Here is a 15,231-nt window from a genome sequence, read left to right on the forward strand (position 1 = left end):
TGTGAGAACTTTGCCATTTTTGTCTAGATTGTAGGAATGATCATGCCACTGCATTGCAGCCTGGGTGACAGAAAGACACTGTTTCAAAAAAAAAAAATTGTCGACATATTTTTCAGAAAGGGGAAGCTAAGCAGAATTTCTGTTTTTCTTCTTTGATATTTCAACTATTAATAACTCAAATTTCATAGTAAATTTTTTTCAAGAGTCTATTGAATCATCTTTGCTATAAAATTTGCTTTAATGTTTACATGATCTTTGTGTATGCATATGCTTATTCTGAAAATGGTTTTTATATTTATTTTTGTAGCCATTGGAAAAGAAGTTTGTTCGAGTTTCTGGAGAAGCAACTATTGGGCATGTAGAAAAATTCCTCAGAAGAAAAATGGGTCTTGATCCAGCCTGTCAGGTACAGTACATGTATGTAAAAGGACAGGTAAAGTTGTGAGGCTACCTGTAGCACTTTGAAAAAAGAACTGCCTCTAGGATTTCATGCAGTAGCTTTTGTATTATGATGTTGGAAACATTGTAAATGCTAATTGAGTATTGATACACAATGATTCACACACTCCCAACTTTAATCACATTTGATTTAATATAACAAGAGAGCTCAAGACACCTAGAAAAGTGAAATATCTATCTAATAGGGACCCTACAGTTCTAGTTATGTGGTCTAGTTAAGGAAAATAAACATTTATATAGTTTTGCTTTTTCATTAGTCAAATGTAAAAGGAGTTTTGGATTTTCTCCATAATGTGTAAAATTTTATAGAATAATTTTTATCTAAAATACCCTATTTGCTGTCAATTAAATGATTAGGTATATTAAAACAATGGCTGAAGTTTTGCTCATGTTTTAGTACCAATATACATATTTTGTACTAAATATGTATATTATGGCTGGGTACAGTGGCTCATGCCTGTAATCCTAATACTCTGGAAGGCCAAGATGGGAGGACTGCTTGAGGCCAAGAGTTCAAGACCAGCCTAAGCAAGAGTGAGACTCTGTCTCTACTAAAAATAAAAAAAAAATTAGTTAGGTGTGATGGCACATGCCTGTAATCCCAGCTACTTGGGAGGCTGAGGCTGGAGAATCGCTTGAGCTCAGGAGTTTTGAGCTTGCTGGTGAGCTATGATGATGTCACTGTACTCTAGCGCAGTCAACAGAGTGAGACTCTGTCTCAAAAAATATATATATATATAATATATTATTTAATAAATCTAATGAAATGTGACTACTGTAACTGAGCTTGACATATGCTGGCTATATCTCATGGCAACTGAAAACTGGAAATGACTTATTTGTTACCTTGTAGCCACATTCTTGAGGTTATTCTTAGGCTTTGGTTAGAAACAGATAGTTGTATAGGAACTCGTGGACAAAGAATTGTGAGTGATCCCATATAGCCTATTATTTCTAAAGCAGAAGTCAGAAGTCTTGCCCTTGATTATATGGAATATCTAAGAAATGATACCCAGAAGGGCCCTCTGTAGAATATAGATTACTTTCTCTGTGGCTAGATTTTGATCAAAGCACAATTACCATTTGTGTCACATTTGATGATTTAAGAGATTTGATTGCCAAAGCTCTAAGTTGGTTTATTTGGGTTTTCCCCCAATTTAATTATTTTTTAATTGACAAAATTTCTTTATATTTATCACATACAACATGATGTTTTGAAATATGTATACATTGTGGAATGGCTAAATTGAGGTAATTAACATAGCATGCCTCACATACTTACATTTTGTGGTGAGAACACTTAGAATTTCTACTCAGCAGTTTTCAAAAATACAATATATTATTAACTGTAGTCACCATGTTGTGTAATAGATCACTTCTAAGTTGATTTTGTTATGTAAAAATGTGGGTTTCTTTTTTGCTTATAGCATAGAATTTAAGGCTTTTAGCATTTTGAAATAAAATAATATAAAACTTCAGCCTTTAATTTTCTCTGTCAGGTCTTGGCTCTCAAAGTAAATATTCCTCTACTTCTCAGCTACTATATAGCTAGTAACTTTCATAAATTATTATTTTACCAAAATGTTAAAATAGTGGAACAGAGAATTATCAAATATGCAAACCCATTAATTTGTGACTAAAGTTGTTGAAGCCTTCCAAATCTAAGAGTAGTAGTTAAGAGTTACTTTGAATATGAACAAAACATTCAGCTGGTTAACCAGTAATCAGAATAAAATTGCTGGTGTCCCTCAGTCACTTGAGCCTGCTGTGCTGACTTTCTTTAAACCAGTTAGTCCCAGACGGGAAACGTGTGCTTTGTTTACAGATGTGTGACCTTCATATATGGTTATTGACTAGCAGGATGAATAATTACCAGAAGACTGTTAAATGGCAAACTACCTTTAAAGTTATTTGTGGCAGATCAAAATAGAAAAGGAAGACAACTCTGAAAGATTAAAAATACAGATCATGTGTTCTGGGACTACAGGTGCACACCATCATGTCCAGCTAATTTTTTCTATTTTTAATTTTATTTTTTTCTATTTTTAGTAGAGACAGGGTCTTGCTCTTGCTGAGGCTAGTCTCGAACTCCTGACCTCAAGTGATCCTCCCGCCTTGGCCTCCCAGAGTGCTAGGATTACAGGCGTGAGCCACCGTGCCTGGCCTCTGAGCCTGCTGTCTTTACAAGGGTCTGTTTACACGGTTGGCCGTTGGCTGTCCAAGAACTTGGCTTGCAGAAAGTTCACTACACTAATATGACAAGTTCCCTAACTGATAAAGGTGTTTCACTGTGTCTAGACTATACAAAAAAAAGGACCTGTGATGAATACCTGCTAGCAGTCTGGAATTTGGTAGTTGTTAGGTAGAGAATGCCCACATGACCAACCCTCAGTAAAAACCCTAAACTCTGAGCCTCAGACAGGCTTCCCCAGGCAGAAACAGCACATTTTGGCTGCATTTTTGCTGCTAGAGAAAGGAGTAAGCTGGGTGTATCTCCTTCTACCATGAAAGAGCAAAGCATATGAAGTCTGTGTATGGATTTTTCCAGACTCTACCCTGTCTTTTCCCCTTACTGGTCTGGCTGTGACACTGTAATAAATCATAGCTGTGTTTATACTGAATCTTGTGATCTTTCTAGTGAATTACAAAATGTGGATTATCTGGAGAACCTTCAAACCAAAGAACTAACTTTCTCTTTGAAGTAATTTATGAAATATTTATAGTGAGGTAGCTTTTAAAAATCCTCATGTAAAATTAGAAACAATTTAAATGTTTATCAGGTGAATGGATATATAAATTATGATACATTCACACAATGGAACACTATCTGCTATTACTATACACTCTAAAACATGTGCATGGTTTACTAAGGTTTTGGAATTTTTAAAAAAGAATTTATAAGACAGTATATGTGGCATGATCCCATTTTTGTAAAAATGAAACTGAATAACAGAAAAACCCACAAGATTTTAAAAATTCAAGGTTGAAAAGAAAAATACAGTAATCAAACCATAAATGTATACCATGTGGTGAAGCCCACTAAAAATGATGGATTTTGGATTGCTAAATATTTAACAAAACATAATGATAGTTTCCAAATTCTCTAATTTTTCATAGATTTAAATTCTGTTTTGTGAGATCTGATATCATTGCATTCAAGTCATTTTGCAAATACTGCTTTGCCAATATATTTTTCTGCCTCATATGATCTTCAGGAACCACTCTGCCAATTTTAAAAGTAGTAAATGTAAAATGCAAAAGCTGTTACTAATTTGAGATTATATAGCATTATGATATAGAACAGGGGTTGGCATACCCATGGGCCAAATGTAGTCTGCCACCTGTTTTTATAAATAAAATTTTATTGGAGCACAGACACACTGTGGCTGCTTTTGTGCAATAATAGCTGCGTTGAATAGATACAACAGAGATCCTGTGGCCCACAAAGCCTAAATCATTTATTATCTGGCACTTTATAGAAAAAGTTTGCTGACTACTGAGATGGCAGTTAGGCTTTGGAGAAAATTAGACCTGGGACATATCAGATCTGAACTTTGCTACTTACTAGCCCCTTTTGGGTGGGAGAGGGCGGTGGCGGGGACACAAGATATTGCTCTGTGCCCAGGCTGCTGGAGTGCAGTGGCACCGTCATAGTTCACTGCAGCCTTGATCTCCCCAGGTTCAAGCGATCCTCCTACCCCAGCCTCCTGAGTAGCTGGGACTATAGGAACACAACACCACACCTGGATAATTTTTGAAATTTTTTATAGAGACAGGGTCTCACTATGTTGCCTAGGCTGGTCGTGAATCCCTGGCCTCAAATGATCCTTCCCCACCTCGGCCTCTCGAAGTCCTGAGTTTACAGGGATGAGCTAGCTACCATGCCCCGCCAAAGACTTTAGGAAAGTTTCATGTCTTTACCTCTCAGTATCCATATCTGTAAAATGGAAATTGTAGTACCTTGCTCATAGGAATGTGAGACATGTCGAATACACACAAAATGTATCCTATGTAGTGGCTGCTCAGTTAAATGTAACTGCTTTTACTGTTCTTTCTCAACCATGCTGAAGGTTTTAGGGACGTATATGTGTTGACAGTACATGGGATTTACTGGAGTAAACAGAATTTGAAGGTAGAAGTCTGGCTAGGAGGTGGTTTTAATGATTTAAGCCTAGGGGCAGCAGTTGAAAGGTATGATATGAACTCGAGGTATGAAGAAAGAAGCAATAGGACTTTGTAATTGATTGCATGTGAGAAGAAAGGAAAAGGGGAAAGATGAGTCAGGTGATATAATACCATAATCCAAATAGGGATGTTAAGAGATGGAGCCAATTAAGTGGTATAAAGATTTTGAGAATCTAACCCTGTTTTAAGGCAATGGGAAGGGAGTAGTACTCAGTGAAAGATAAAGGGGTTAAAGATTTGCATTTCTGTCTCAGCAAGTAAGTATACTGGACTCTTATTAAAATGTAGTATTAATATATATAAAACAGTGTTCTCTCTAGAGAATTCTATATAAAAGTAGATATATCTTAGAGCTTCAACATTACTAAAGGGCTAGAAAGACCATCCACAAAACAATTTCTTTACTGTATACTTTAAGACAGTGTTATACTTTGACTTATATGGCATTGTTTGAAAAATCCTCTTAAGAGAATTGAACTAAAGATGTTTGTTTTTCCCTTCATTTCTTCAGATGATATTTTGAAGCAGGAAAGTAATCTGTTGCTCTCTTATTTGTCCATAGGTAGATATCATCTGTGGTGATCACTTGTTGGAACGGTATCAAACTCTAAGGGAAATCCGACGTGCAATAGGTGATGCAGCAATGCAGGTAGGTCTCAGATTTTATCATGCCTATGCCTAGTAGATAAGTTATTTAATGAAGGGAAGAAGTTCCATGTTAGCAATAAGGTTTTCATGAATATTCTACAATTTTCCTAAAATTACCTGGACTAAAAATAAATAATAATTATAGCTAATATTTATTGAATGTTTACTGTGTGTTAGGCACTATTCTAAATGGTTTACGTAGATTAGCTTATTTATTCCTCATATTTATTCTATGAGGGTAGGCAGTCTTTTTTTTTTTTCCCTTTTCTTTTTTATTGAGATAGAGTCTCACTCTGTTGCCCAGGTTAGAGTGCCGTGGCATCAACCTAGCTCACAGCAACCTCAAACTCCTGGGCTTAAGCAATCCTTCTGCCTCAGCCTCCCAAGTAGCTGGGACTACAGGCATGCGCCACCATGCCTGGCTAATTTTTTCTATATATTTTTAGTTGTCCAGCTAATTTCTTTCTATTTTTAGTAGCGACGGGGTCTCGCTCTTGCTCAGGCTGGTCTCGAACTCCTGAGTTCAAACGATCCCCCCACCTCGGCCTCCCAGAGTGCTAGGATTATAGGTGTGAGCCACTGCACCCGGCTGGTGGGCAGTCTTTTATCTCTTATTTTAAAGATAAGGAAACTGAACACAGAAAGCACATGTAACTGCCCACAGTGAGTTAGTGGGTGAGCCAGAGTGCAAACCCTAGGCAGTTGGATTCTAGAGGCCTTGCTGCTTTCCCCTGTCTAGTACTGCAATAGAATCTGAAGGCTTCTAGGCCGATATATCCAGAAGGACACTTCTTCAAGAAAAATTTGCAGATATTCATTAGGCCTTAGAGATTCACATACTCTTTTTTGCTCAATAGGTAAAAAGTGAAGGTAACTATTTTTATGTTTTAATTAACCTATAATGTGAGTGGGAATATAATTTGAAGACTCCTAGTTGGGATAATAGAAAGCAAGGTAGTATCTACAATATTAATGCAGAGAAAAGCAAGATAGGACCACATATTCTAATGTATTCCTGAACCTATAGTGGTAAATTATTTTAAAAGCTATATGCCTCTGAGAAGCTTATGAAGTACTAATGATTTGATGAGCTCTCAATTTAAATTTTGTTTAATTTGTTAGAAATATAATCCTTTGTTTTGGTGTGATTGCCTGTGTTCATTTGACTCAATTGAACAATACTTAAAAGAAGGTGTTGAATATTTTAAGACTTACATTCCTAGTGTGGATTATATAATTCCTTGGAAGAAGCAGGAAATACACATATACACGCATATTTATATATATGCATATATACATGTGATATGTTTTAATTGACATGTAATGAAATACATGGATTCTAACAAATACATATACCTGTTTAACTTAACCCCCTTCTTGAGATAATAGAACACTACCATCATTCCTAGAGAGTTCTCTCATGCCCCTTCCCAGTCAATCCCTCTCCCTAACACTGAGACAAGCACTGTTCTGATTTTTTTCTCACCATATATTAGCATTTAGTACATTTACAGAGCTGTGCAACTATCATCACAACCAGTTTTAGAAGGTTTTTTTTGTTTTGTTTTGTTTTGTTTTTGAGACAGAGTCTCACTCTGTTGCCGGGGTTAGAGTGCTGTGGCATCAGCGTAGCTCACAGCAACCTCAAAAAATAGAAAGAAATTAGCTTCTAACAATAGAAAGAAATTAGGTGGACAACCAAAAATATATAGAAAAAATTAGCCGGGCATGGTGGCACATGCCTGTAGTCCCAGCTACATGGGAGGCTGAGGCAGGAGGATCGCTTGAGCCCAGGAGTTTGAAGTTGCTGTGAGCTAGGCTGACACCACGGCACTCTAGCCCGGGCAACAGAGCAAGACTCTGTCTCAAAAAAAAAAAAAAAAAAGTTGATATAAAGATAATACTACTGAACTAAAGTCAACACACTGAAAAATTTAAAACTATTTGTCTTTATTTATTTATTTATTTTTTTTTTTTGAGACAGAGTCTCGCTTTGTTGCCCGGGCTAGAGTGAGTGCCATGGCATCAGCCTAGCTCACAGCAACCTCAGACTCCTGGGCTTAAGCGATCCTACTGCCTCAGCCTCCCGAGTAGCTGGGACTACAGGCATGTACCACCATGCCCGGCTAATTTTTTCTATATAGATTTTTAGCTGTCCAAATCATTTCTTTCTATTTTTGGTAGAGACGGGGTCTCACTCTTGCTCAGGCTGGTCTCGAACTCCTGACCTCCAGCGATCCACCCGTCTCGGCCTCCCAGAGTGCTAGGATTACAGGCGTGAGCCACCACGCCCGGCCACTATTTGTCTTTAAAAGCCAGGTTAGGTCAGGTGTGGTGGCTCATGCCTGTAATCCCAGCACTTTGGGAGACTGGGGCTGGAGGATCCCTGAGGCCAGGAGCTCAAGACCAGCCTGAGCAACATGGGAAAACCCTGTCTCTACAAAAGAAATTTAAAAATTAGCTTGGCGGCTGGGCGCGGTGGCTCACGCCTGTAATCCTAGCTCTGGGAGGCTGAGGCGGGTGGATCGCTCGAGGTAAGGAGTTTGAGACCAGCCTGAGCAAGAGTGAGACCCCGTCTCTACTAAAAATAGAAAGAAATTATCTGGCCAACTAAAAATATATATACAAAAAAATTAGCCGGGCATGGTGGCTCATGCCTGTAGTCCCAGCTACTCGGGAGGCTGAGGCAGTAGGATCGCTTAAGCCCAGGAGTCTGAGGTTGCTGTGAGCTAGGCTGATGCCACGGCACTCACTCTAGCCCGGGCAACAAAGTGAGACTCTGTCTCAAAAAAAAAAAAAAAAAAAAATTAGCTTGGCATGGTGGCACACACCTATAGTCCCAGCTACTCAGAAGGCTGAGACAGGACAATCTATTGAGCCAGGAATTTGAAGTTGCAGTGAGCTATGATGTTGCCACTACACTCTAGCCTGGGCAACAGAATGAGACCCTATCTCAGACAAACAAATAAATATCAGTTCAGTTTATAAAACTAACATATCTTCCTATATAATTCTTTTTAAGGCTGGTCAGTGACAAATTTTTAAATTTTTATTATTTTACACTTACTTTGCGATTTCATCCAGTAAGTTTTATTCTCTATAAGTAGCCCAGTTTCCAGTGTAACCAATATGAAAGCCCAGAACACTACCACCATTGTTGCATAAGTTACTGTAAACATGTTTTCGTAGCTGTTTATTTAATGGCACTTAGACTTTTTAAAGAGATCACAAGTTTTGTAACTTTGATAATAAAACTTATATCTAATTGAGCATTGGAAGGAGGTATGCCTCCAGGGCAATTGTTCTGTACTGTAAGATTATAGGTCATAATTATCCTTCAGTTATGGGCATACTTGTGTTATTGTGATAGTTTGTCAGTGTAGCAGGGTTAATTGGCAGTAAAATGATAAAGAACTGTCATTTTTTTAATGTTTTTCATTGTTAACTTGTATTTTATGTATGATTGAAAAAGAAGGGAGGGAAGCTGAGCGCTGTGTTGAATGCCTAGCATGCCTCTAGTCCCACCTACTCCAGAGGCCGAGATGGGCAGAGACCGGGGGCTTGAGACCAATCTGGGCAACATAGCAAGCCCCAGTCTCAAAAAAAAAAAGATGGGAGAGGGCTAAGCCATCTTTTTCTTTCTAAATGTGACTGGTTTTTCCATGGAGAAGCAGTTTCCTGTTTTCAAAAAGGATTTGACATAGTGTGAAATGTAATTATTTTTGCAATATAATCAGCTTAGTGATGATAGAATGAGATGGTGTTAGGACTTAGTGAAAAGAGTCTTCAAGCTATTAATCTCTTATATAACCATAGTGCAGTCATCACAACTAAGAAATTAACACTGCAACAATACTTTTAACTAAGTTGCAAACATTTGAATTTTGCTATTTTCCCATTAATGTTCTTTTTCTGTCCCAGGATCCAAATTCAGAATTCCATTATATTTAGTTGTCATGTGTCTTGTCTTTTTCCAGTTCCTCAGTCCTTCCTTGTCTTCCATGACTTTGATACTTTTGAACAGTACTGGTCAGTTATTTTATAGAGTGTCCTTCAGTTTGGATTTGTCAGATGTTTTCTCATAACTTTACTGAGGTTATAATGCCACAGAAGTGATGTGCCCTTCTCAGTGTATCCTATCAGGAAGTACATGACATCAAATATGCCTTAGTACTGGGAGCTTTTTCTCTTTGTAAAATAAATATCTTAGGGGGAGATACTTGATGACTGTGCAAATATCCTATTTCTCCTCAAACTTTGCCCTCTAATTCTAATATCCATCAGTGGATCTTAGAGATGAGGAAACAGGTATATAGAGGTTAAGGATCTTGCTCAAGGTCACTCAGCTAGTTAGTGATAGAATCAGGATTTGCTATTGAAAAAAAATGAACTTAGAGCTCAGGTTCTTAAAAAAAAAAGATCAGACTCTTAACAGAAGGATGGGTAGCTGAACACTTTTTCAGATGATTATTTGATTATTGTTCTACATTTTAAGAAATAGAGCACCTTACTGATGACTACATTTTAGTAGCAAAGAATTCAAAAGAATCTTCATAAAATAGAAAAACAAAATTGTTTCTTAGCTAAGTAAAGTATTTGGAGATTTCAGCAAAACATTTCCTGAAATTTTTTTTATTTTTTTTGAGACAGAGTCTTGCTCTGTTGCCCGGCTAGAGTGAGTGCCGTGGCGTCAGCCTAGCTCACAGCAACCTCAAACTCCTGGGCTTAAGCAATCCTACTGCCTCAGCCTCCCGAGTAGCTGGGACTACAGGCATGCACCACCATGCCCGGCTAATTTTTTCTATATATATTTTTAGTTGTCCAGCTAATTTCTTTCTATTTTTAGTAGAGACGGGGTCTCGCTCTTGCTCAGGCTGGTCTCGAACTCCTGACCTCAAGCAATCCACCCGCCTCGGCCTCCCAGAGTGCTAGGATTACAGGCGTGAGCCACCGCACCCCGCCCATTTCTTGAAATTTTAATAAGATTAAATTTCAGAAATCTTAGAAAACGATTATTTTCTTTTCAAAAATTAAGCTTGGCTGGGCCTGGTGGCTCACACCTATAATCCCTGCACTTTGGAGAGGCCAGGGCAGAAGGATTGCTTGAGACAGGAGTTCGAGACCAGCCTGGGCAACAGAAGCTGTCCCTACAAAAATAAAAAATTAGCCAGGCGTGGTGGTGAGCTCCTGTAGTCCTAGCTACTCTGGAGGCTGAGGTGGGAGGATCGCTTGAACTCAGGAGTTTGAGGTTGCAGTGAGCTATGATTGTGCCACTGCATTCCAGCCTGGTGGCAGAGTAGGGGGGCGGGGGAAGACCATAAATGCATGAATGGAGACATCTGAATAGAAATACAGATAATATTTATATATTCATATATGTTAATAAGATATAAAATAATAGACAACTAGATATAAATTTGAACTATAAGTAATTATCTCATTTCATAAAATGTGATTTTATACACGTATTAAAGTAGTTTTGAGATCTTGAAACAGCTTGTAAACCATTTCAGTTTTTTATCTTTGCATATCAATGTATTTGTTTTACAAAATTATGCTTTTCATTTCTGAAACATAACTATTCAAAAATTAACATTATGTAAAATGTAATTTGTATGCATGGTAAAATGTTAATGGCTTCTATTTGTGTTATACAGATTGAGTATCTTTTATCCAAAATGCTTGAGACCAAAAATGTTTTAGAGTTTAGATTTTTTGGATTTCGGAATATTTGCAATATACTTATCAGTTGAACATCTCAAATCTGGAAATCCGAAATACACCAATGAGCTTTTATTTTTTACTGTGTGTGTGTGTGTGTGTGTGTGTGTGTGTGTGTGTGAGTGTCTCACATTGGTGCTCAAAAAGTTTCTGATTTTGGAACATTTCAGATTTTTTATTTTCAGATTTGGGATGTTCATCCTCTAATACAAATTTGTTTACTTTGATCAGCCTAATTAGTCCAGAACAAATCTAATGGTCCATGGGCCAAAAATGGTATGGGGTTTTGCTTTATTTTACCTATTCCATGTTGAGTTCAAATTTCTTTAGGTCGGCATCTACTCTCTAGTTTACCATTGGTCTTCAACATCCCTATTGACTCACATAGCTACCTCACATATTCATTTATGTTACTTTCTTGGCCCTTGTGGGCATTTGAATTTGTGAGTCCTTTTCTAGTATTCTGGTGAATTTTCATTGGAGTTGCCAGGAACAGATGCCAGATTGCAGAGAGTTGAGTAGTGAATGAGAAATAAAGACGTGGAGCCATGGAAATAGCTTAGCAAAGAACAAAGAGAGGGAGTAGAAGCCAGATGGGGATTGGAAATGCAAGACATGTGAGCTACCAGCCCTTCCCTGTGTTGCTCAGAGCAGGTCCATGCACATTTTCCAAGGTGTCTTCCTCTTTAGCTACTTTTCCCATCCATAGGAAATTAGAAATAGTACCTTAGAAAGGTGAATTGCTTGCTGGGCGCAGCCTTGGTAAGAGCACAAAAAATTAAGACCTGATACCAAGAGAGGAGACAGAAACCCACAAAAGCAGATAAAAAGATTTGGAAACATATCATCTGGAACCATTTAATATAGGGTTTAGTTGCCCAACAACCCCTGAGGACAGTCTTTAGGGAGAAAGTAAAATGTATTATATAATTTATGCTTCCATTAAAAGGGTAAGAGTTTCAAAGTTTCATCACTTATAATAGCAGTAAGCTGCATTTACGTGGAAATGAACATTTCATGTCAAACAGATCCATGATGCGTTATGATAGTTGAGTCTTTTTTAGAAGAACCCAGTGCTTGAGTAGTCTAATAACTAGTCTGTGGAGAAGAAAGGTGTTTCTCTTTTAGTTCTTTTTGGAGAACTGTGTAGTCATAAATGACCCTAGCTAACTATGGTTACATAATAGTTTCAGAATTGGCTCCTGAAAGTCATTAAAAAGACACATTGACAAGGAGTGTCTGGTGAATACGCAAGTATATTTATCTTGGCCCCTTTATTCTCTTTAAATTAAAGAATTTCACATTAGTGTTGGATTATGCAAAATAAGCCAACTTTGACTTGATTGTTTACCTAACTGATAAGAAATGCAGAGTTTCTTTTTTCCCCTCTTTTCAGGATGGCCTGCTTGTCCTTCATTATGGTCTTGTGGTTTCTCCTCTGAAAATAACCTGAAGATTCTAGGCAGATCGTGAGGAGGGAAACAAAGTAAGGAGGCTTCTGCAGGACTGCATCTCACCAAAGATTTCCATGAAACGCGTAATCGCCACCACTTAATGCTGTTCAAGACATAACTTATCTATTTTTAGCACCAAGAATCTTAGCATTTATAAGTACAACTTGAAATAATGGAATGCATCTGTTTTACTAGATACTGTATATAAAAAGCATCCATAGCTCAGGGGAAAAATTTCAAAACATTGAATTTTAAAATTCCTTGTGATTTTTAATACTTTGATTTTTGCTTCCCATCTTTGAGGTAAATTGGTTACTGTTTCTTCTTTGTTAAGCCATATCCCTTTAAAGTTTATGGTTGGGGTTCTGCTCTCTGGGATGGCATCAGTTGGGCAGTCGTCCTTTTGGAAAAGAAGTGTGCTTTTGAATGGGAAATTCAAAGCCAGTCTTTGTTAAACTAGGGAATGTACTCTTAGACAAAGACCAAAACCATTGGCTACTTTTGTATGTTGCCAGCTTATTTTGAATTTGTATCTTTTTTTATACCAGCAGCACTACTACGAAGGTGTTATTCACTTCTAAAATGGATGAATTATCATTATTCTGTGTGAGGAGACTATCTTCTGTAGGGTTTATGGCTCTTGCCATAAGTCTTCAATGTACAAAGACTTCTATAATATATCTTACAATAAGGGGTACTTCTTTGTGACAATGTCTTTATTCTTTGAATGTTAATTTGATTAACATTCATTTTATTTGAGTACATACTATGATTTTTGATACTTTGTAATGGCACTGGTTCTGAAAATAATCAAATGTTTTGGGTGAATTTGAGGAGTTTACATGATACTTATTGTTTCCTCAGTTTAATGTTTATTTTACCATTATTTTGTCACTGGGATAAAGAATAAGGGTGTTTCGGCTCAGTTTCATGCAAAGATTTCACTTTTAAACGTTATTTTGCCTAAAATTTAGCATTATGATGCTTTCTAAAGAAATGTTTTGTAGACCGTATTTCACAGCAAAATTTCTAAATCTGTACAGGAATTATTACAAAAGTGGACAAGGATTGGCAATTCTTTGTAAAGAATTTGTGAATTATATATAAATCTCTTCTAACATTTAATAAAAATTTATTTTAACCTATTTTGAAATATTAGTGTTTACTGTGGATTTTTAAAAAATAACCAAAACCCTTTTAGAGATAAGGTGTCCAAATCCAAGTTAAGCTGCCATCAAATAGATTTTAATAAACATCTTTACCTTCACTGATATAATAGATGATTTTGACAGTGGGTAGAATAGCAAGTATAGAATTCATTGACTCTTAAGTATTTCTTGCACAAATTAACTAATATAGTCAATCCTCTGTATCTGTGGATTCAACCAACTTTTGAGTTGAAAATATTTGGAGAAAAAAACAAAAAAGACAATACAACAAAAAATACAGTAGAACAACTGTTTACATAGCATTTACATTGTATTAGGTATTATATCTGGAGATGATTTAGAGTGTACAGGAGAACGTGTATAGGTTACATGCAAATATTGCATGATTTTATACAGGGGACCCTAGCATCCACAGATCTTGGTATTCGTGTGGGGTCCTGGAACCAATCCCCCCATACATACCAAGGGATGACTATATGTATTTTTATTCTTATACCATGTTAACATATCTAAGTTGGGATCCCTAAGGCCATCTTCAGGTTCAGTGATTGACTAGAAGGACTCAACAGGACCCAGAAAAGCTGTTATATTCATGGTTATAGTTTATTACAGTGAAAGGATACAGATTAAAATCAGCAAAAGGAGCTGGGCATGGTGGCTTTCGCCTGTAACCCCAGCACTGGGAAACCAAGGTGAGAGGATCTCTTCAGGCTAGGAGTTCAAGATCAGCCTGGGCAACTTGGTGAGACCCTGTCTCCACACACAAAAAATAAACTTAGCTGGGCATGGTGGTGTACACCTGGAGTCCTAACTGGTCCGGATCATTTGAGCCCAGGAGTTCCAGGTTACAGTGAGCTATGATTGTATCACTGCACTCCAGCCTGGGAGACAGAGTGAGACTCTGTCTCAAATAAATAAATAAATAGATAGATAGCAAAAGGAATAGGAATTTAGAGGAGAATCCAGGAAACCCAGGCACAAACTTCCAGTTGTCTTCTCCCAGTGGAGTTGCATGGATAGCGCTTAATTCTCCCAGGATTTTTTTTTTAATTTTATTTATTAATTTAATGAGATGGGGTCTCAATCTTGCTCAGGCTAGTCTGGAACTCCTGAGCTCAAACGATCCACCCGCCTCAGCCTCCCAGAGTGCTAGGATTACAGGCATGAGCCACCACGCCCGGCCTGAAAGTTTTTTCAAAAGGAATTTTTACTAGAAACATAAGCAGAAACAAAATTGTACCAATGTTTACAAATAAGAGTATATGAAGTACAGATTCCAGAGCCTAATTCAGTGGCTAAAGAAATATTTGATTGGGACAGCTTGCAGGTCCCTTTATTTTTGCCTAAGCCCTATCTGAGATGATATTAAGCAAAGATGCCCAGAGGAATAGTTTGTGGTAGTTAGTTGGCAGAATGTGTGCTTAGCAGGTTTCTCAGTTCCTCCCTTAAATACCATCCTGTTTTCTCTGTAATGTAAGTCGAAGCCACTTCCTTTGAACTTGGGCTTCACTGAGCTTCCCCTTTATTTCCACATTGCCTTTCCCTCCTTGAGTCAGATGCATTTATATCTAGTCTCTGATATAAATGGAGTCCAA

General features: G+C 37.4%; 1 protein-coding gene across 1 annotated transcript in view; it reads left to right on the top strand.

The window, feature by feature from the left end:
- Positions 1-13,612, top strand: part of PCGF6 (polycomb group ring finger 6) — a 28,154-nt gene extending 14,542 nt beyond the window's left edge. Inside the window, exons 8-10 of the mRNA XM_045568481.1 lie at positions 308-406; positions 5,207-5,293; positions 12,410-13,612. Of these exons, the coding sequence (XP_045424437.1) occupies positions 308-406; positions 5,207-5,293; positions 12,410-12,466 (243 nt within the window). The 3' untranslated portion in view covers positions 12,467-13,612. The remainder of the gene's footprint in view (positions 1-307; positions 407-5,206; positions 5,294-12,409) is intronic.
- Positions 13,613-15,231: the final 1,619 nt, after the last annotated feature.

This window comes from Lemur catta, chromosome 14, assembly GCF_020740605.2.
Source record: "Lemur catta isolate mLemCat1 chromosome 14, mLemCat1.pri, whole genome shotgun sequence".
In the NCBI taxonomy this organism is placed as follows: Eukaryota; Metazoa; Chordata; class Mammalia; order Primates; family Lemuridae; genus Lemur; species Lemur catta.